A 23,974-nucleotide genomic window follows, 5' to 3' on the forward strand; every position below is an offset into this window, starting at 1 on the left:
GGAATAGACTGTATATATTTAGTTTATAGAATTGTTGAGTCTTAACAAACCTGTGGAACACCTAGCTTGAATAGGTGAAAATATGGTTGGAAATAGAAGGCTAATTTTAGGTTAGTGATGTAGATCTGGTGTTCTCACAGTGTAACGTTGGTGGCCAAGGCCTTAACCCAAGTTCCTGATATTTGTTTTTTCAGTACATTTCACAACCATTGAGTGCATGTGTTATAATTTTCATAGCATTTCCAAATTTATTTTACTGCCACATAAGCTCTTAAGGAGATTTTACTTTTAAAAATGTGCTATTTTCATATTAAATAATAGTAATAACCAACATTAAGTGCTTATGTTTGCAGGGTATTAGTCTGAATATTTTCTTAATCTTTACAAGTTTATGAGCATTATTATTATTATTCCAGTATTTTAAAGATTTGCCACCTGAAGTTTAGAGAAGCTGAATAACTTCCTTAGGCTGTACTTGTAGCAAGTGGTGGAGCTAATGTTTAAAATCCAGACACATTTGCTGAAGAGCCTACCCTCTTAACCACTAACATATGCCTTATCTTCGTGATATTTGGACCAACCAAACAAAAATGAGAATAACTGACTGAGAAGCAATTTTTTGAATTTTTATGGAAGACTTGTGTATACTATAATATACCATGTTTTAATATATTTCTTATATACATTATGGTTCACCTGGCTGGAGAGGAATATGGTATCTGCTTTATTTTAACGAATTAGAAACAGTGGCTGAGAGATTAAATAACTTGGTCAGGATCACTAATAGCTAGTTTGTGGAAGAGCTAGAATTTAAAACTGGTTCAGTTGACTCCAAGGCAGGTTGCTTTTCTTTTATTCTATTTAAAAACAAGAACTGTGTTGACTTAAATAAGAAAATTTCCTTTGGGAACATTACTAGATTTAATGATTAACTCATACCAATCTACAGTATAGTTCTTTTTAAATTTTTTTTAAAATTTAAAAATTTTTTGAACCTAGGGCCTAAGAAAGAGCTCTACCATTGAGCTATGTCTCTAGCCCCTGTTTCTTCTTTTGAGAAGTTTCTGTTTGTTCTTCTGCCCAGTTATTGGGTTATTTGGGTTTTTTTGGTGTTACATATTTTGAGTTCTTTGTATGTTCTGAATATTAATCCCCTACTGGAGGAGTAGCTGGCCAAGATTTTCTCCCATTCTATAGGTTCCCTCTTCATGCCCTTTAATCATTTCCTTTGCTTTGTAGAAGCTTTTTTAGTTTGATGGCATCCTATTTATTGATTCCTGGTTTTATTTCTTGTGCTTTTGGGGTTTTGGTAAGAAACCAATGATGGAGTGTTTTCTTCTAGCAGTTATACAGGTTTTTTTTTTGTCTGATTCCTGAGTCTTTGACCCATTTCAGTTGAGTCTTGTGCAGGTAAGAGTTAGGGGTCTAGTTTTATTTTTTCTACATATAGCTATCCAGTTTTTCCAACACCATTTGTTAAAAAGGCTGTCTTTTCTCCAAAATACATTTTTTTGGCACATTTGACAAATGTCAGATGGCTGTAGATATATGAATTTGTCCCTGTGTCTATTCTGTTCTATTGGTCTTCATGTCTCTTTTGATGCCAACACCATGCTGTTTTTATTACTGTAGTTTTGTAGTATCATTTCAGATCTGGTATTGTGATGCCTCCTGCTTTGCTTTTCTTGCTTAGTATTGCTTTGGCTATTCCAGGTCTCTTATTCTGCAAATGAATTTTTTAAAAAATGTTCTTTTAATTGTGTGGAGAATGTCATTGGTATTTTGATGGGTATAGCATTGAAACTCCTGACTAGTTCTTAAAAATACAATCTAGATCTCAGTATATAGGTTGAATTTAGAGGACAGACAGCTGAAAAAATTGAAATATTTTAACAGCTTTTGCATAAACATGAAGTAAAATTTTCTGTATTAAAATTATTTTAGAAGAGACAAAATGGGAAAATATTTTCTAATAAATTCATATCCATTTCATAGTATCTCTGAAGATATTAGACACAATTGCAATATTGACATCTTAACCAGATTTTTATAGTTAGTAGATAAGCATTTGAGTAGTATTATATTTTGATTTTGCTCAATTCAGTCTTGTAACATTTCTTTTTTTTTTTCTGTTCTTCCATAGTTTGTAGAAGACAAATGAAAATTAAGGTAATGAGATCAGACAGTGTAATGCATCTTAAATATTGGCTTCTGTTAGCACCAGAGTTAAAGACTTCTATCTTACCAGTACTTGCTACTGATTACTAAAAACCAGTGAGAGGCAATTCAGCTTTTTATTAAAAGGCCAGCTCCTCCTTTAGAATATGGCTTTTAAACAATCTTTTTCAATAAGTCTTTTGCAGAGAGACTTACTCTAAGGCAATGTAGTTAAAAAACAAAACAAAAACCAAACACTGATCTTCTACCTTCACTTTAACTCTGTCAGTTGTTGATGTGAGATGTATTTTGAGTGCTGGATGCCTGTAAATTAATGCTATTAATTGACTTCCTTTTGGTTGATGGATAGATATATCATTGAAAGCTGTGACCATGGGGCTTCTTATTATACTAAGAAAAAGCCTGCCTCACTATGCTAGCAGACCCTTTCAAAAACAGATATTGGATTTTGATTGATTAGAAGTGAGAGAATTTTGAAGCAGTCTTATAAGGTACTTTTTATTTTTGGAAGAAATAAGTAGGAGCAAGGTTACTGCAAGTACAACAAGATTACTATTCCACTGTCTACTGTTTTGTCTTTGTTAAAGTCATTTTATTAGTCTTTTTTGGGTATATGATTATGATCTGTGTATATTATAGAAATTGATTTTGAGTTTCAGCTTCTATCACCCAATACTGTTGCTGCTCAACAGTTTTTAATTGAGAACTTAATTCATACATTACATTTTTTTTGTAAAGACTATTCTATACTGAATACCTAGTAGGATATTAGAAGTAGTCAATTTTCCTTAGAACTGCATAGTAAAATAATTTTTAAGGCTATATATATATGTATTCATTATATGGTCTTTGCTTTCTTTTGCGTTTTCTAGCCTTATCTGATATTTTGACTTAGAAGATTTTGATCTTATCAGCACTTTGAGCATATTAATTAATACAGTATTTTTATGGGTAAAGTAAAAATTGTGACAGGCCAAGAGAAGATTATTTATGACTTGATATGAAAATGGCCTATCAGAAACACTTTGAAATAGCTTTTTTTCTTTTTTGTAGTTTTAGGATCAAATTGTAATCAACTCTTGAATTGTTTGCATGTGTGTGTCAGGCTGCTTTTTGCTGCAGGTAACAGGCTAATAAAACAGTAAAGATTTTATCATCTCATGTAATGAGAGGTACAGTCAGAAGTTAGAATTCCAAAATTGGCTAACTTTGAAGACCTCCTCTGTCTTTTCTTTGTCACTTTCATGTTTTACTGTTTCATTCTAACTTTGTTTGGTTGCCTTCAATACCGGTATAATCCCTAAGCAATGTGTAGTTGACCCAGACTGTGTTTATGTCCAGGGAGAGAAGAAAAAAAAAATTATTCATAGGTTTCTTTGTTCTGGATTGCCTCTGAAGATCCTAGTTTATTTTCCATTTCATCTTTTATTTTCATAGTTGGATACAATGCTCATTTTAAATTACATATATACATTAAATGAAATGAATATTTAAAAAAGCATAGAAACTGTTTTTTCTCTGCCAGAAGCCTCTGAGATAGTAAAGAATCCTGTCACTAATCCACTTGTTCTGATTTCCTTTGAATTGCAATACATATTAATCTTTGTTTAATAGAGATCATAGTCTTCAAATGATATATATTACATTTTACAGTGCTTTAAATGCCAAACTTATGGAACATTAGAGATGAAATACTAGCATTTATGGAGTACATTATATGTGATACTCAGTTTAATATACAATGATGTATAATGTGAATGATGTATGTTATTTCCTTATTTGACAATTAGTCATATAGAAGTCAAATGATATTTCCAAGGTCACAACAGTAATGTCAGAATAAAACTAATAATGACTTCCAAATTAAACTAAAGTCCATGTCTTTTGGAATCTGACCCCTGCATTTAAAAAAAAAAATTTGGAACTTCCCTGTTTTCTTTTTCTTTTTTTAGTTGTAGATGGATATAATACCTTTATTTTATGTATTTATTTTTGTGTGGTGCTGAGGATAAAACCCAGTGCCTCGCACATGTTAGGCAAGCACTCTACCACTGAGCCACAACCCCAGCCTGATCCCTGCTTTTTTTTTTTTTTTACCATCTCCCCCACGCCCGCCCAATTTTCCTACAAATTTCTGGACCCCAGCTATTCCAACTCCTAAGCTGAGGAGGGTTCTATAAAAAACTGACTTATAATCTTTAAAATGTCAGTGTCATGAAAGGAAAAGGCTGAAGGATCACAGAGGTTCACAGAAACTGACAATTATATGTAATATGTGATCTTAGGTAGATCTCATATAAAAGGGGGGGGGGAATGCCCTAAAGAATATTATTGGAACAATTGACAAAAGTGAACTTATGACTTAGATTTAAAAGTATTGCAGCAATATTATATTTTGTGAATTTGATTATTCTGGTTTTGTAAAAGAATATTCTTGTACTTAGCAAATTCACACTTTTAAGTATTAAGGTATAAAAGGCATCCTGTATGCAACTTACCCTCAAATGATTCAGAATAATAAATTTTATCTATATGAAGATATGTAGCCCATAAACATTCTTCATGAGTAAGAAGAGAGAAAGAATGAAAAAGTACACATGGTTACATGTTAAAATGGGTCAATGTGGATAGTAGTAATACAGGAATTCCCTATACTTTTCTTGGAAGTTTTCAGTAATATATTAAAAGTATACTTGCTAAAGACATGCTTTTTATTTTCTTCTAAGATGTGTGTAAATTTCAAATTATCAAAGCACAGATGATAAGAAAGATCTATATCCCAAAGTTTGGGCAAGTAGGAGAAAGCCACAGCTGCAGCTTAAAGGCTTGTGGTGTCCCTGGCATAGCCACTGAGAAAGGAAGGAACCAGGCTATGGAAGTGGTGGTGGGATTCCTTTATATGAGTGGTGTTGGTAATCTCTGGCTTTTTCCTTCTCTACCATAGTGTTCTGTTACTGGTAGCAAGATTAAAGGATTTCTGTGATAGTGCTGGATAAGCAATGGCCATATTATTGGCATGGGGTACCCTTGGTTCCAGTCCCTGGCCAAAGTGGTACAGGGCATCCAAAACCAGCCTGTTAGGGAAAACATGCAAACCGTTAGCTTTTCATCCTCTTTTATGAAAACAGCTTTGTATAACTATTAGAATACTTTCCTGGGTTGAGTCTTGACTCCTGATTTTAGCATCTCTGACCTTGGGGAAGTGATATTTACTGCTAAACCTTCAGTTTTCTCATATTAAAATGGAAATAATAATGCCTTATTTCATAAAGAGATTGTCGGTATTTTAAAAATAATTATGTAAAGTATATATTGTTGACATTATACACAGGGGTTCTTGAAATATTTCATTTCTCCATTCAGTCAGTACTTAGAAGAAAATTTACTCTTTGTCTGAGTCATTTGGTTATGGACTTATCTGATAATGACATTGAGCATAGTATGAAAACATACTAAAAAGGCCCAATGAAAGATTTTTAAAAAAGTTTTTAAAAATCAAACTGAGGGACTGGGGTTATGGCTCAGCGGTAGAGAGCTCGCTTCGCACAAGGGAGGCCCTGGGTTCGATCCTCAGCACCACATAAAAATAAATAAAATAAAAGTATTGTGTCCAACTACAAATAAAAAATAATTATTTAAAAAAACCAAACTGAGGGGCTGGGGTTGTAACTCAGTGGTAGAGTACTTGCTTAGCATGTGTGAGGCACTGGGTTTGATCCTCAGCACCATATAAAAATAAGTAAATAAGTAAAATAAAGATATTGTGTCTATCAACAACTAAAAATGTTTTTTAAAAAATCAAACTGAGTGGCAGAAATGAGTGGAAATAATAAGTATTTCCCATTTTTAATTTTAAAATTGAAAAGTACATTTTTCACATTTAGGAAGAATGCTTCAGAAGTCATCTTGAGATGAAAGTTTATTGAGCACAAGCTACTTTTTATTAGGAATTGATTTTCAGTATTCTAACCCTATTAAAAAGTTGCCTAAACTGTTCCCTTTTCTGATTAAGTACACATGTGAGACATGTGAGATAGTCTTTGATCAGGCTTACATTAAAACTAAAAATTGGAGCGATCTTACTTTAACCATGAAATATGTACATCATGGAAATCATAATGATACCATGATAATATACATACATAAATACACGTAAATTGCTTCCATATTGCTTTATATTTAATTATGTTTTTAAGGGTATTGTCCACTGTGGCAAGTTTGCTAGCTTTTCTTTAATAGCAGTAATTGAGATTTGTACTTAAATACATTTCTTATAGTAAAAAAGGGAATTGATTAAAAGAATAAAATAGGTAAATACTCTAGTGCACAAAGTGGTATCTAATTCAAGCAAAAATTGAGAGGTTTATATACAAATGACTAAAGTTCAGGAACACCTACTATGTTAATAGTAGAAAAAGTTCCTGTTTTAACCAAGACTTTGGACAATTCATTTATCCTCCTTGCATTTCAATTTCTTTGCTGAAGGAATGAGGTTATAAACTTATCTCATGAAGTGGCTGTGAATACATTATGAAAACATACTTGAAAGGCCTGTTGAAAGATTTTTTAAAAAGATCTTTTACCAAATCGAATAGCAGATGATTTCTAAGGTAGTTTGAAAATCATAGGGTACTTTTTTAGACAGCTTGATTGACATTTTGTAAAGAAAAGTGTTCAGATTAAAATGGGTACTGGAACACTATTGACTTGGTAACACCCCCCCACACACACCTTTTTTTCCCTTTCTTTTCATTTTAATAAACTACAGTAAATGAGTCGGGGGGGGGGAATCACATGGAAACAGCTGCCATGCTTTTTGGAAAAATAATTTCTTAAATACATTACTAATTTTATTTCATATTTAGTTTGATTTTTTTGTGTAAAGACAAATTTATTAGACAAATTTAATAACCGCCTATTGGAAATTAATTATAAGATAGTTTTCCAAATATCCATCATGCATGCAGAAAGTATCAGTGCATGAAGGAAAATGTACAAAATAGCAGGCACAGAATTAAATACTTTTTATTGCATCAAGATTTTTTTTTTCACATCATAAATATTAATAACATGTTATACTGTGCTTAGAAATATACTTCTTTACCCTTGGACTACTTTCTCTCAAATATTTGCAAATATTTGATGTTTTTTCTTGCCTCCTGTGGTACATATAATGCATATAAATTTAAATTTTCATGTTATAAAACATTTTACTTAGAGAAATTGTCAGTTACAAAAAATTGTTATACAACTAGTTTAATGATGCTTTAGGGGCTAGGATCCAAGTTTTCTTAGTCAGATAATGCTTTGAAATTCTAAGTATGTTGTGAAGAAAGAGTAACTGGAAAATTGCACAAGATGCCAAAGTAAAAGGAACATTTCAGTAATGTTTACAGTTCATTCTTGAATGCTTTCTGGCTTTCATGATTTTTATTTTTCTGTTTTAAAAGCATCTGTAAATTTATGTTGTTTATAATAACTTTTTTAAAAAAAATCACAACAATGGTATTGTTATAAGAGAAAGTGAAATAGTGAAAAAATTACCCCAAAGTTCATTACTTTCAGTAACATGAATATAGGCCATTTATCTTTTATCTGTACCCTCAATATCTACAAAATTTTAAAAGCAAAACTAGAATTCTGTTTCTGCCTGCAACAATATAATGTAAATGTTTGTTGTAATGGCTACAGTATTTTATTATATGGATAGGGCATTCTTATATTATTGCCTATACCCCTTCACTGTTTTGATTACATTGGGATGAATATCCTTGTACATATATCTTTGTCATTGTCTTCTTATTTCCTTAGAGTAAATTCTTGAAAAAGGAATGGAGTTTTCAAGGAAAGCTGAAAGAAATTTATTTTTTTCTTTTTGAAATGTTTAATTTTTAAATGTTGGCCAAATTGTTAACAAACTTCATGGCTGAGGATTGGTTGGGGACATGTATTTGCAACAGAAATAAATGATTGTGTTCCTTGTTAGTGGTCTTTGTTCTCTTTTCATTTTACATTTCTGTCATGTTAATATTGTCCATATTCTGAAGATTCCCAGATACATATTTTTAACCCTAAAGTATGAGTCTTATTTTATAGTGTTCCATTTAACATTTCCACTTGTCCATGACCAGTCTCAAGTAATATGTCCAAAATTAAATCATTATATTCCTCTCTTTTAAAGAAGTAATGAATCATTATTTGATGTATTTTCTCTTGTTAGATACCTTTTTTTTAAAAGGGTTCAGTTTTTTTTTATAGTACTTAGTTTTATTTTAGTAGTTTTTGAAAGTTTTAATGTGTGATTGTTTCACCAGAATTTTGAAAGTAGGAAGTTCTGGTAAGTAAAGTTTACCTTCTGTTTAAAGTCCATGCTTTTAAAATATTTGTTTACTTAATCAACAAGGTTTTTAATAGAAAGTAAACAGAATTGATTTTAAATGATGATGAATGTCTGTTGTAAGTATCAACTGCAGGATTGTTAGGAATCTGAGTGCTAGTTTTTGTGGTATCTCTCAAATTAAAGGAATTGTTCATACTGGAAATTCTTTCAGAAATTTAGCTCCTGAGTTTTAAAACAATGACATACAGAAAAATTTCAGTTACCTGAAAATTCAATTTAAGTTATTTTTTTCCCTGTGTTAATGTTGTCTGAATACAGATATATACCTTGGGATTTAATTAGTGAGATTCCTATCCCATCCTCTCACCCAGGAAAAGATACGTTAATTCCTTGATGTTCTGAACACCCATCTGTGTTTTCTGGAGGCAAGTTTTAATGGAGTTTTAGTAAAACACCATTAACTTTACCATGTAGAAAAATCAGTGCTCATGTAATCTAAATGGTAAGCTAGAATTAATGAAATTTTACTCCTGCAATTATTTTATAGGTACACACATACTATTTTGCTTTAGTATTAGTATGGTTTGAAATGGTGGTAAAATGTACATAATAGAAAATTTATCGTTTTTAAATATATAGTGGTGACATTAAGCACATTTGAATTTTTGTACATCCGTTATGACCACCCATCTCCAGAACTTTTTCATCAACCCATATTGAAACACTATACCCACTTAACGATAACACCCCATTTCTCCCTCCTCTTTAGTGCCTGGTAACTATAATTCTACTATTTCTATGAATGAGATACTCCAGAATATTTCATACAAGTAGAATCGTAATAATGCACTAATAAGAAATGTGGGGAAAAGAAAAAACATAAGTAGAATCATAACAATACTTTGTCCTTTTGTGACTGAATTATTACATGTAACCTAAAAAAGTCTTTAAGGTTCCTTTATGTTATGAGACAGGGTGATATCCTTTTCTTTTTTTCTTTCTTTCTTGGTAGTGGATGGGCGGACTGGTTATTTATTTATTGGCACCAGAGGTTCTCTACAACTGAGCTACATCTCCAGCACTTTTTATTTTTTAGTTTGAGCCAGAATCTCCCTAAATTGCTGAGGCTCATCTCGAACTTGCAGTGTTCCTTACCTCTACCTCCTGAGTTGCTGGGATTATAGTATGTGTTACTGTGCCTGGCTGATGTCCTTTTTTTTTTTTTTTAAGTTATTTTTAAAATAAATTGTAGTTGGACACAATACCTTTATTTTATTTTTATGTGGTACTGAGAATCGATCCCAGTGCCTCATGCATACTAGACAAGCACTCTACCACTTGAGCCACAACCCCAGTCCCAGAAGTCTTTTAAAAAAGGTTCTAAAGGTTCAGTTGTAATTGTATACAACAATTTACTTATCCATTCAATTACTGATGGACATTTGTACTGTTTGCTTTTACCTTTGGATTATTGTGAATAAAGCTCCTAGGGGCATTGGTGCACAAATATCTGTTTGAGTCCTTGATTATAGTTCTTTTATTTATATATCCAAAACTGGAATCATTGGATAAAATGGTAATTCTTTGTTTAATTTTTTTAAAGCAAGTACCATACTGTTTTCCACAGCAAAATATATTCCCAAAAACAATGCACAAAGTTCTGTTTTTTTCATACCCTTGCTAATACTTACTGTTTTCTTTTCCTCCTTTTTTTTTTAAATAGTGACCATCTGAATGGAAGTGGCCTGTTATCTCATTATAATTTTTATTTGCATTTGCCTAGTGATTAGTGATGTTGGTTGTGAGCATCTTTTCATGTGCTTATTGACCACTCCTTTATCTTCTTTGGAGAAATATCTATGTCCTTTGCTCATCTTAATTTTTTTTTTTTGCTATTCAGTTTATATATTCTGAATGTTATTCCATATCATATAAGTGATTTGCAGTTTTTTTTTTCCTGTTGGTGGGTTGCTGTTTTAGTATCTTTTGATACACAATAGTTTTAAATTCTTCTTGATTTTTTTTCCAACACAATACTTTTGTTTTATTTTATTTTTATGTGGTGCTGAGGATTAAACCCAATGCCTCACATGTGCTAGCTAGGCAACCACTTTACCACTGAGCCACAACCCCAGCTCTAGTTTTTTATTTTGATGACATAGAGTTTATTTTTTCTTCTGTTGATGGAATTTAATGGAAACTTTTCTTTTGTTTTCTTCTAAGAGTTTTATAGTATTAGAAATTGGGTTAAGATCTTTGATCCATTTTTAGTTAATTTTTATGTATGATGCTAGTAAGCATCCTACTTCTTTCTTTCCATGCTAGTAAACATTCTACTTCTTTCTTTCTTTTCCAGGACAATTTATAGAAAAGACTGTCCTTTTCTGTTGAATTGTCCTGTTGAAGCCACTTCAAAGCTAAAAAATTTCCTTGTATGCATGGCTTTAATTGTATTTCATATTTTATACATTTTGTTAGAAAGTGTTTTAATAGCACTCCATTTAAAAATATTTTCTAATTTTCATTGTCATCTTTTTTTGGCACATGGATTAATTAGAAGTGTATTGCTTAGGTTTCTCATAAATAAGGATTTCCAACTTAATTTTATTTTTTTATTTTTATTTTTATTTTTTTTACTAATTTCTAGCTTAGTTCCTCTGAGATCAGAGATGCCTGTCTTTTGAAATTTGTTAAGACTTAATATCTGGGCTTCTATGTAATTACCTTTGGTAGATGTTTTGTAATGTAGTTATAAAGTATTTTCTGCAGTTGTTAGATGTAGTGTTCTTAAGTGAGTGAGGTTGTTAACTGTCAAATCTTTATGTTTATTTTGGTCTGCTTGTTCTTTTATTCTGATCTGCTTATTCCATCAGGTACTTTGTTAAAATCAAGTTGGTATAATTGTGGATTAGAGATAGTTCTTTTGGGATTGGCTTAATGTACAGGCATACCCTTGATTCTTAGCTGAAGTTTATTTAGGTAAAGTATATTTTTAAATCTGCAAAATTCAATATAGTATTAAACTGGTATATGGGAATAGTCACAATTACATCCCAAATACAGTAGGTAGAATGTTAAAATCATATGTAGATTTTTAAAAACAGTGTATTGAGTGTCAGAAAAAGGAATGTGCTCGATGTGCTGGCAATAAGGCCATTACTATATTAAAATTTGAACTATTGTTTGTCATGTGTGTTTGTCTTGAACACATTTCTAATTGCTTTTTGTATTTAACTCTTATTTTTGCTTAGATTCATAGCATGTACAAAGAAGTTGGGAAAGTGTTAAGTTGTGGAGAAAGAAATAAGCCAGTGAGAAAGTTACTATGCAGTCTATGAAGTCATGTAGTAAGCATTTTACATCCTAACCATGATAATTTACTACTATAAATGGACATTTTCTGTATTTTAACTTTAAAAGAGAAATAAATCGAATTGTGAGTTAATGTATGACATTGTAATTTTTTTCTACTTAAAATATAGTAAATTGTGTTCTGGCTAAAGTTTTTGCACAGAATATTTGATTTTCAGAAATACATTTCTGATTACATGTGTTATTAGGTGCACTCAATTTTAGAATTGTTATATCTTCCTGGTGAGTAGAACTTGCATTGTTTTAAAGCATCTTTGTTTGTCTCTATCCTTATACACACATCTGTATCCTGCATTGAAGTTCAGTATGGTAAAGCATAATCATACAACTTTCCTTTGGTTTGTATTTTACCTGGTGTATTTTTCTCCCTACTTTTACTTTCATTCTTTCTGTATCCTATGTGTAAGATAATATCCTCTCTAATCATTCCACAATTGGATTTTGTTTTTAAATAGTTCTAAATTATCTTAAAAATTTGGGTGTTTTACTTAATTATATTTTTTGAGAATAATCATATAGTTGGATTAAATGTTTTATTCTCTTTATTTGTCTCTCATTCTGTGCCTTCTTCATTTGCTAATTCATTTTTCTCTTTTCTGGATGTTATACTTTTATTGTTCTTGTAGTGGTTCACTCAGAGATTACCATATGCATCCTTGATTTATGAAAGTCTAAAGTAAATGAGCATTTTTTCTATTTCCTAGTCAATTAAAGATTTTAAAACCCTTTAACTTCATTTGGTATCCTCCTCAGTTATATACTATTATTGTTGTGTATTATAATATTTTAAGCTCTATAAGTTTTATTATTAGCGTTTTATTTAGTTAACATTCATTTAGAGTTGCTCATTAATATTTGTTTGCTGAACTTCAGTTTTTGTGCATACTTAAGCTGTAATCTGGTATTATTTTTTTCTTCTAAAGAAACGTTGAAGAGGTCCCTTCAGTCTTTCCTGGTTACAAATTCTGTTTGTTTGCCTAAAAGTGTTTTTGGTTTGCCTTCATTATGAGGGATTTTTTTTTCTCAAATACAAAGTTCTAGTTTGTCATTCTCCCTCTTTTTTTTTTTTTAAAGAGAGAGTGAGAGAGGAGAGAGAGAGAGAGAGAGAGAGAGAGAGAATTTTTAATATTTATTCTTTAGTTCTCGGCAGACACAACATCTTTGTTGGTATGTGGTGCTGAGGATCGAACCCGGGCCGCACGCATGCCAGGCGAGCGCGCTACCGCTGAGCCACATCTCCAGCCCCGTCATTCTCCCTCTTAACCTCAGAACTTCGAATATACCATTTCATTATCTTCTGACTTCATTGTTTATGTGAAAAAGTCAGTTCAGCTGTGAATCTTAACTATTGTTTCTTGAAGTGAATATTTTTCAACAGTTTTCTGGCTGCTTGTAAGTTCCTTCCATCTGTGGGGGAAACATACCCCCCACCCATTCTTCCTTTGATCTGCCTAAGTGTGTGTATTGTACTTGAGGGGTCTGTAGAGCTTCTGGAATCTATGGGTTGATGTCTCATTAGTTTTGAAAATTCTTAGCTATTGTGTCTTCAAATATTTCTTTACCACCATATGTTTTTTCCTTCTGTTATGGAACTCTATTTACTTGTATTTTTGGATAATTTCTCCATGTTCCATAATTTTTCAATCTCTTTTCTGTATTTCATATTGTCAGGTCTTTTTGTATTTCAGCATAGATATTATCTTCTTTCCTGTTTTCTGGGTTGTTAATTACATTTTCAGCTGCATATAACTAATTATTAAATCAATCCATAAATTGGTTTTCAAAATTGTATTTTTTGTTGTTTTTCCTCTTGTTTATTATTGCCTGCTAAAATTCATTTAAAAAAATTCCTTGAGCATATTAATTAGTTACTTAGTTGATCTGTTTCTGTAGAAATTCTTAAATCTTGGGTTTTGACTGGATACTTTTTTATTGCTATGTGTTTTATGTGAAAAAAACAGAGAGAAAATAATTTGAATTTCTGGATAATGTTATCTTTCTACTGAGAAGATTCACTTTTGCTACTAGCATGCAGCTAGGCTAATGATCTTCACTAGACCAGATTGCCTTCATCTAACTAGGGATTATGATGATGTTAAGCTGTATTTCCCTTCCTATTTGACTTATTCTGTTTTTGATTTACCTTTGTGCCTGGGGTATAGTTCTTTGGAGTCTCTCCAGATGGCTGGTGTGTTCATTAGTGTGATATTCCTCTTTGGCAAGCTGAATCTAATTTTTGAACTCTAAACTCTTTCTTAGTCTCCCAGCCAGTGGTTTTGGAGCCTGCAGGCAAAAATGTCCAAAGACAGGTTTCACCTGTTTCTTCTAGATCTCTGCCTTGCAAATTATCATTATCTTGAATGTTGCAGTGTTTTAAAACAAATTACCTTTGTTTTACTTTTCTAGTTGTTCTCTGAAGATTAGGTTGAAACAGCCTACTTCATGTTGTCAACAGCAAAGTGTCCAGATATATTCTAGAATCTGTATTTTTCAGATTATAGAAGATAATATAGTATAAATGTCTTATAGGCATCAGCAGATCTTGCATAGTTGAGCAATAATATCTTCACAATGAAATGTATAACTGTTTATACAGTGCAAGGTTTTATAATGAGAATTAGAATGTGATCTGTTAGGGAACATGATTTAGAGTAAATGAACCTGTGTTGTTTGTAATGCAGTCTGTTGTAGAAACAAATATTCTACAGCACAGCTGCTTGTTTGATTGGGTTCCACCGTCTTTCAGTTCCTCTAATGTTTTCTATTCTCTTGTATCATGGGGCATTTGTGCTTGCTATTTTCTCTGCCTGGCATGTATACTCTCATTTTCAGATTTAAATGTGAGGCACTTCTTCAGGGAAGCATATCCTGACCCACAAATTTAGATTAGATAAATAAATATTTTAGTTTTGAAGTATACAAATACATTAATTTGATAATTTGAGATTTATGTCTTTTTTTTCCTTGACCATTTTATTCTCTGTGCCTAGTTTAGAGTTTGGAAGTATATTTATTATATAAATGGTCATTAATGGGTTATCAGTTGTTTAATAGATGATCAATTAATGTATGAATGAAGAAATAAATGAGAGGAGATGAATAAATGAGTTTATTATTTTGAGTTTATTAGCATTTCACATTACTTTAAAAATATTTCTATTTATTTTGTAAGTTTTGAAAGCACTAGGTTTTGAAGTGACTAAAACCATCATTCATATCATCCAGAACATAACAACTTGTTCTGTTACAGAGAAATGGAACACAAAACCCTGCAAGATTTTTAAAATCTTTAAAGATTGATATATCAAAGAAAAGCTGACTTGGGATTTATATATGTACACACATAACTCACCACACTCATAGGCATTGTAGTTTGTTCTGCCAGGAGGAATTGGTGTTGGCTTCTTTAGGGAGGTGACATTTGAACTAAATCTTAACTGATGAAGTGAGCAATAATACCAACAAGAAATATTATTTCATTTAAATGTTTATTAGTATGAAAGTAGTATACTAGTGTCTTTGTGGATTTATAGATAGTAATTTGGCCGGAGGCTAGGGTGATTTGCCTGGAGAATTCATAAAGGTAGACTGGGGTCATCTACATTATTTATCCTTTGGCAGGTAGTCTATCAGACTTTTAAGGATATTCTGTAATGTTTAAGAGGATAAATCCTGGAACCAGATCCTGAATTCATATCCTAAATTCTGCCCTTTACTATTTGACCTTGAGCACATGACTTAATTTTTCTGTTTCTCAGTATCTTTATTTATAAAATGAAGATTATAATTACAATTAACTTAGTAGGTTGTAGTTAGGATTGAATAAGTTAAGACTTGTTCATACTTAGAAAAATGCCCGCTTGGGGCTGGGGTTGTGGCTCAGTGGCAGAGCACTTGCCTGGCATGTGTGGCATCACGTATAAATAAATAAAAGTAAATCAACAACTGAAAAATATTTTTAAAAAATGCCCACTCATAGAAAATGTGCCTACTCTCAGTAAATGTTGGCTCTTGTTGGTATTATTGTAGGCATTGAGAAAACCTCAAATGCTATAATTGCATTAGTTTGACCAGAGCCAGAGGCACAGAGATTCAAGAGATATTTTAAGGGCAAAATCAATAAGACTTCAGCTTATTTAATACTTCTGTGTAATCAGAAATTTCTATTAATAATGTTATGTGGTGCATAAAAGCAGATTTGAAATTCATATAACTTATGATTTGCAAATGTATAGAACTTAAATCTAATTTGTTTGTGTGTGTTTATTTTTGTTTTTTTTTTTAGATCTTATCAAAAATTTCAGCTGTAGCACTTGGACTAGAAGCTGAAACAATAGCAGCTGTGTACGATGCATTAGGGTATTGAAGAAAATTAATTTTTGAATTAAATATTTGGAACATAAGGAAAGGTGACTGAAAATGGGGCGGAAGAAAATACAAATCACACGCATAATGGATGAAAGAAACCGACAGGTAAATGAAAAATTTAATTTAATTCAACTATGTGATATGATTAAATTTTTAATTTACTTGATATATATACTTAAAAAGAACATAATAGAATGGTTGAAAATACTTAAAAATAATTTTGAGTATTTTTAGTTCCAGTCTAAATGAAAATTTTTACAATCATAAAATTATGTTTTCATGCACATTAAAGAAAATCTTTATTACAGAAATCCTGTATCTTATAGATGGATAACAGGTATGCTGAAAGGAAATTAAAATCACTGGAGTCTCATTTCATTTTGTTGTGTAGTGTTTTAAAGATATTTAGTCTTCAGTATATTTGTTGTATATTTGGTTGGTAGTCTTCTAATTATTTTTCAAATTATCACCTATTTTCATAATTAGTCAATATCTAAGAGAACTGCAATTGATCAGTTAGACTTTCTGGTTTACTAATAATGAGAATAGTTTTACCCTCATTATTCACAAGTATTTCTAAAATATTTATGTAAAATACCTCAGCTTTAATTGATAAATTTACAGTACCAGTGGGTCAGTAAACCCTTATAAGTTCAGAATAATTATAGTGATGCTGATACATGAAGAAACTCTAAGTTGTATTTTCAGCTGATCGGCAAACTATGGCCCATAGGCTAGATGCTTGTTTTTCTACATAAAACTTATTACAATCCTGCCTTGCCCATTTATATCTGATTGTCTATGGCTGTTTTTGCATTAACACAGATTTGATTTGTTAGTGTGACTAGATGCATTAATATAAATAGATGCCACAGAAACTATGTGGCCCATAGGCCTAAAAAATCTTTGCTTTCTGGCCCTTTAAGAAGTTTGGGAACTCCTTGGTTTATAGTACAGAGGGAAAATAGTTTCAGAGAATATTGTAAATTAACCACTATTTAAATCATGTTCAGGAGGGAGAGGTGTGCTGACTGTGGGAGGGTTACAAATCAGAAGTTTCAAGAACAGTTTCTTGAACATTGAAGATTTGTTCTGCAAAGTCAGAGTAGTCATTTAACTGAATATAGATATAATTGGAATCAAAACTCAACTGAGCAGCTGTGGGGGAAGTTAGTGAGAGTGATTAGGGTTGCCCATAGACTAAAGTGAAGCAGACCCTTGTTTCAGTTCATGAAGATTGCTTAGTAAAGATGGAAGGCTCACATAGTGTGATACATTATGAAGGCTGATAAAATAGGGAAAATTGATATTCCATCAATCCAAAGGAATGATTCCAAGCAGGGTTGTAAGTAAATTTCCCTTTATACATCTGAAGGTTATGACAGGTAGAGGAAGAGGACCTGCAATATGAATGTTAAATAGAATTTATTAGAGAATACCATGTAAGCAGAGTAGAAGCAGAGTTCATAAAATGCCTAAGCTATCATACCCATGTTTAAATTGGGCATAGTTAGAATGGACCTACCTATGAAATAGACTGTATATGGGAGCTGGGAATATGTAGGTGACTGGGTAATGGAACTTTCTAGTTGAGGAAATGACACTGTTAAAAAGATGGAGCCTGCAGCTATATTTTAGCAACCAGAGATTTAGCCACTTCCTTCATTGGATTTGTCTGTTAAGTCAGCTTTTTGCTAAACTGCCAGATGGGACAAGGGCTGTTTGAATTGCTGTTTCTGAAAATTTCACTAAAGAATGAAGAAAAAACATAGTAGGTGTAGTTGGGAAGTATATTTTTCAGATTAGATAAAGTCTGAACACAATTTGTCACAAGCTGAAATGGTATCTTAATTTTATTGATTTTTGGATGTATAGATTGAACTAAAATTTTTCTTGCAAAAAGGGGGAAATGATTTTGTATACCATTTATTCATTCAAATTCAAATATGTACTATATCTAAGTGACTGTATTAAGTCTTGGAACTCATTAAAAATACACAGCTTACCTAGGACATCCAAGTATGTGGCAGATAAAAACTCAGGTACTGGGAAAGTTTATGGAAGAAACCACTATTCTTTGAAGGAGAATTCAGGGAGCAGTTATTGGAGCAGGTAATAACAAACAGAGTTTTGAATTATAAGTATGAGCTAGCCACATGAAAATCATGCTTTACATTATTGGAATAGTGCATGAAAATTCTGGAACGTGATAGTATAATGCCCTTAAAAGGCTGGTGCACTTTATTTATTTCTACTTGGTAGGTTCTGGGGAAACCTTGTGTTTTTCTTCTTTGTTTAATAAGCTGCTTTGTAAAAAGGAAACTTTGTATTAAACTATAACATAAGAAAAGTTCACAGATTTTAAGTGTGCGGTTCAGTGAATTTTGGGAAAAAGAACTTGACCATGTAGCAGCATACCCCAGTACACCACCCCAGAAGTACTGTCCTGTCCCCTAGTTGTTATCTCCTTGCCCCTAGGAAAAGTCACTAACCTGACCTCTAACTTTGTTTTCAAGGTTTTTTTTTTTTTTTTTATGAAACTCACCAGTTATTGTTGCCATAGATAAATGTTAATGTATGTATACATTTTATTTGGTGTACAATATCCCCTCTTGACTAGAAAATAATGTATTTTTTTCTGTTGAAAATAGACATTTGGGTTGTTCTCTATTTTGGTAGTATTATGAAGAGTACTGTTCACAATTTGAACATTCTTATTTTGTATACATGAACACTTTGGTCGATACCTAGGAGTACAGTTAACTTGAGTTATAGGGTGTACATGTGATTGGCTTTAGTACTGTTAACAGAAGTTTTCCAAAGTGGTTATACTTTAATTTATACTCTTCTAGCAGAATGTGAGAGTTACAGCTGTTCCATATGTTCGTCAGTATTGTCCTTTTCATTTTAGTCATTCTGGTAGGTGAGCAATAGTAACATTTTTAATCTTAAAATTCCATGATGTCTAATGAAGTTGTTCACTTTTGTATATTTTTACTGGCTATACCAGTTCGGCTCCCAAGTAACCTGTCGTGTACTACCATGCTTGGTTCATTTTACCTTTTTGTACTTTCTTTTATGGCTAATTCTTTTTATGTCACATTTAAGAAATCTTTACTTACTGCAGGGCTGTGAAGATAATTCTTCTATGCTTCTAGAAATTTTATTGTTTTATCTTTTATGAAATTTAGATGTTATCTATTTGGAACTTATTTTCAAATAGTTATTAAAGTGTAGGGATCAGGTTTGTTATTTTTTTAAATGGATATTCGTTGACTGAGTACAGTTTATTGTCAAAAACATCCTTTCCACACCGGGTGCTGTGACACATGCTTGTAATCCCAGCAGCTTGGGAGACTGAGGCAGAAGAATCACAAGTTCAAAGCCAGCCTCAGCAAAAGCAAGGTTTTAAGCAACTCAGTGAGACCCTGTCTGTAAGTAAAATACAAAATAGAGCTGGGGATCTGGCTCAGTAGTAGAGTGCCCTTGAGTTCAGTCCCTGGTACTCTCCAAAACAACAACAAAAACAAAAATACATCCTTCCTCACTGCCTTTTTCATGAGTCAGACAATAATATATGTGTGGGACTGTTTTTGGACTCTCTGTTGTTCCATTAGACTGTATGCATAGCCTTGCTCAATTCTGCACTCTTATAATTACTATAGTTTTATATATGATAATATAGCTCCCTCTCTTTTTATTTAATTGATTTTATTTTTTAAATACACGACAGTGGAGTGCATTACAATTCTTATTACACATATAGAGCACAATTTTTCATATCTCTGTATATGAAGTATGTTCACACCAATTCATGTTTTCATACATGTACTTTGGATAATGATATCTATCACGTTCCACCATCATTGCTAACTCCCTGCCCCTCCCTTCCCCTCCCACCCCAATAATATAGTTCTCTACTATTATATTTCTGCAGAAGTGGCTGATTCTTAACCTTTTCAGTTCATAAACGAAATCAAGTCATTGTTTACCAAAGAACAAAAAACCCAAATTCTTACTGGAATTTAATTTTTTCTACTGAATATATGGATTTAGGGAGAATTGAAATCTTTACAATATTAATCTTTACAATATTAATTTTATTTGGTTTTCATTAATTCTCTCCTTAATGTTTGATAGTTTTCAGCATACAGGTCTTACACATATTGTGTTATGTTTATTTTCCTAGGTATTTGATTTGTTAGCATTAATACATTTTTCTCTAAATTCTATTCTAAATGCTATGTTAGTGGTCTTTACCCAACAACTCTGCTTAAAAGTACTCAACTATTTCTAATACTTTATTTGTACATTTATGTACAAGTTTTTGTGTAAATATATTTTCATTTTTCTTGGATATATACCTAAATGTAGAATTTTGGGGTTGTAAGGTAATTCTTAAGTTTGACTAATTTTGAGGAACTGCCGTACTGTTTGCCAGAGTAGCTGTACCACTTTACATTCCACTAACAATGTGTAAGGATCCTAGTTTTTCCACGTTCTAGCCAATATTTGCTGTTGTTAGCCTTTTTGATTATTCTAATTATTCTAAAAGGTTGAACTATTATCTTGTGATTTTTAGTTTTCATTTCTTTGATGGCTAATGATGGTCAACATATTTTCATGTGCTTAATTGGACTTTTTTTTTTAATCTCTCTGAAGAAGTCTGTTCCAATCCTATGCCTAATTTTAAATTAAATTTTTGGTTATATCTGCATTTTGAAAATCGTTTTTATTGATTCTAGAATTATAGATTGGCAGTAATATTCTCTTAGTATTTTGAAGCGGTTTTCTTCTAACTTCCATGATTCTGTGGGAGCTAGCTTTTAATCTCCTTTTAAAAACAATAATCTCCTTGTTTGGGGAGTATAGGGTATCAGGGATTGAACCCAGGAGTGCTTAATCACTGAGCTACATCCTTACCCCTTTTTAAAAAATGTTATTTTGAGACAGGGTCTGGCTAAGTGGTTTAGGGCCTCTCTAAGTTGCTGAGGCTGGCTTTGAATTTGCGATCCTCCTGCCTCAGTCTCCCAAGTCATTGGGATTACAGGTGAGTACCACTGTACCTGTTAAGACTCTTTTTCTTTGTTAGCTTTTTATTCCCCATGATGGACTACTAGGGATGTGTATCTTCAAATACTGTGCATGCCTCTTTTTTTTTTTTCTCCTCAAATTTCAATTATGTGGAACCTGTTAGACCTTTTATATATTTTCCATCTATTTTTTGATATTTATTTTTTAATTATAGGTGGACACATATCTTTATTTTTATGTGGTGCTGAGGATCAAATCCATGCCTCACTCATGCTAGTTGAGTGCTCTACCTCTGAGCCACAACCCCCGACCCCCCATTAATTTCTTACGTTTTTTTTGTCCACCTGTATATTTTTTGTGTGTTCAGTTTGTATTTTTCTAGTAACCTGTGTCCTAGTAATCCATATTGTCCTTTTCTAATAATCCTTTCTCCTACTTTTAAAATTCGGCTTAAGTTCTTAAATTCTGGTATTATCTTTTGAATTCTAGAATAGTTTTTTCTTTTTTATAGATTTCAGTTCTTTGGTGAAATGTTCCACCTTTTCACATTTTCTTCATATATTTTACTATTTTTTTAAAAAAATACTAACCATAGATATTTTAAAGTCTTTGGTAAATTTGTGGGTCTATATATGATCCCCTTTTCTCTTTGCTTTTGATTACATGGTTTTGTTTTTTGATATATCTTATGTTTTTGTGTCAAACATTGCATGTTAAAGATTCTATAAATGTACCTTACTGTGGTACCTTCCTTCAGGTATGGTTTTATCCCATTCTCTTTTCAGCCATTGAACTTGTGTACCGAATATTTTAGACCATTTAAGGATTGCCATGAGCCAGGGCTAGGTTGCTGTTTTGATGAAGCCCCCTCCTGCTCCCTTTGGCACTGCTTTGTAGGAGCCTACCAAGGCTATCCACTGGGCTAAGTTCTTTGGTGATTTCTTGAATTTAGAACTTTGTCTTCTAATATATAAATAGTATAGAAAATTTTTTCTCTGCTTTTTTGAGGCTTTTTGTTTGTCTTTTTATTTTATTTTATTTTTATTTTTACCTCCTACCCCATACAGGTTGAGAAAATTGGCCTGTGTGTTTTGAGGAAACATCTGTCAATACCAGCACTTTAATTTCTACTTCTCTTCTCTTATTGTATATAGGCTGTGGAGTCCTTAATTTTTTCTTTAACTTTTGGGTCAAAGGTGCTTAGCAGCAACCCACTACCCAAAGACTATCCAGAATCAGTAAATACCAGCAAGGAAAATCGTTTGTGAAAGATTGTTTCACATGTTTAAGATTCTTACCATGCCAGAATCTTGGGCATCTCTAGTCTTCCTTGCTTCAGCAGCTTTCTGATGTTTTTGTTTGTTTAAATTTTGAAATAGAGTCTTACTAAGTTGCTTAAGCCTTGCTAAGTTGCTGAGGCTGGCTTTGAACTTGTGATCCTTCTACCTTAGCTTCCTGAGTCACTGGGAAACCAGGTATGAGCCACCATGCTCAGCTCTGATTTCTTTAAGTATATACTTGTTGTATTTCATTCTTCTTTTCCAGTTGAATTTCATTGGGGTTTTTGATCTTCCATCAACTATTCCCACTCACCTAGAGGAAATATCTTCATATACTTTACAAGAAAAAAGAGAAAAAAAATTATAGATAAAAATATCTGTAGCAAATGTACCAGAATTGACATGCTACTTCTAGTGATACTATTCTCTGTATTCAACATTTAGGGGAAAAAAATAGAGTTTTTGTTCTTTATGTGATTTTTTTTCTAGTTTTATGTGCCTTTCCTTCCCAAAGGTAATCACTGTCATGAATTTACTTTGATTCTTTGAACATGGTTTTAAAATTTTACATAATTGCATTGTCATTTTGCATTTGCTTTTTCACTCAGTGTCATGTTTTTGAGATCTGTCTTATTCACTACAATTAGTTGTAGGAATGAATATTCTTTAATTCATTCATTAGTACTTCTATCAAAAAACATTTATATTGTTCATAATTTTTTACTGGTATAAATGGTGTTATAGAACACATCTGTGAACATGTCTCTTTACATGTGGATGAAAGTTTCTACATAGTAAACACTATTTACAGAAGAAGTTGCTGGGCTGAGTACGTCCATCATCTTTACTGTGTTTTCAAGTTGTTCTCCACATATACACTATACTGATTCCCAATTCCTCGTGTACTTTGCTTGACTGCTTGCCTCCTTGTCTGTTTCTCTATTTATTCTGTTTGGATCTTTTCTGTTTTTTTTTTTCTCTCTTCTTTCTTTTATTCAATTTATTTTATACATTTCCTGATCCTGTAAAGGTGAAATGTAACCTGTATTGTGTGTGTGTGTGTGTGTAATTTGCCCATTTCTTACTGGGTAGTTGATCTCCTAGGAATTCTTTATGTATTCTGAATATTAATGCTATATGTGTTTATCTGTTTCAGAAAACTACATTTTAATCTTTGCCAAAACACTTTGTAAATTATTTTATGCCAGGATTTATTATGGTGTTTTATAAGGCTTACATTGCCTTTATCGATAGATTGTTAACACCTCAAAATGCGTTAAGATTTGTTTATTTCCTAAATTATAATTGTTTTTTGCAATGTTCCTAGTGGACTTTTGATAAATGTCTGTTTTTGATGCATGACTCCACATTTTAGATTAATCTCATTGGTGTTCACAACTGT

The 23,974-nt window shown here is 32.1% G+C and overlaps 1 protein-coding gene across 7 annotated transcripts in view; it reads left to right on the plus strand.

Annotated features, from left to right (window-relative positions):
* The window catches only part of Mef2a (myocyte enhancer factor 2A), a 151,659-nt gene that overhangs the window by 52,931 nt on the left and 74,754 nt on the right, over nucleotides 1-23,974 (plus strand). For all 7 annotated transcript variants that reach the window (XM_077800280.1, XM_026394708.2, XM_026394707.2 and 4 more), the window contains exon 2: nucleotides 16,176-16,363. In XM_077800280.1, coding sequence (XP_077656406.1) covers nucleotides 16,310-16,363 — 54 coding nt within the window. In that variant the 5' untranslated portion in view covers nucleotides 16,176-16,309. The remainder of the gene's footprint in view (nucleotides 1-16,175; nucleotides 16,364-23,974) is intronic.

Source organism: Urocitellus parryii, chromosome 6 (assembly GCF_045843805.1).
Source record: "Urocitellus parryii isolate mUroPar1 chromosome 6, mUroPar1.hap1, whole genome shotgun sequence".
NCBI classification, from domain to species: Eukaryota; Metazoa; Chordata; class Mammalia; order Rodentia; family Sciuridae; genus Urocitellus; species Urocitellus parryii.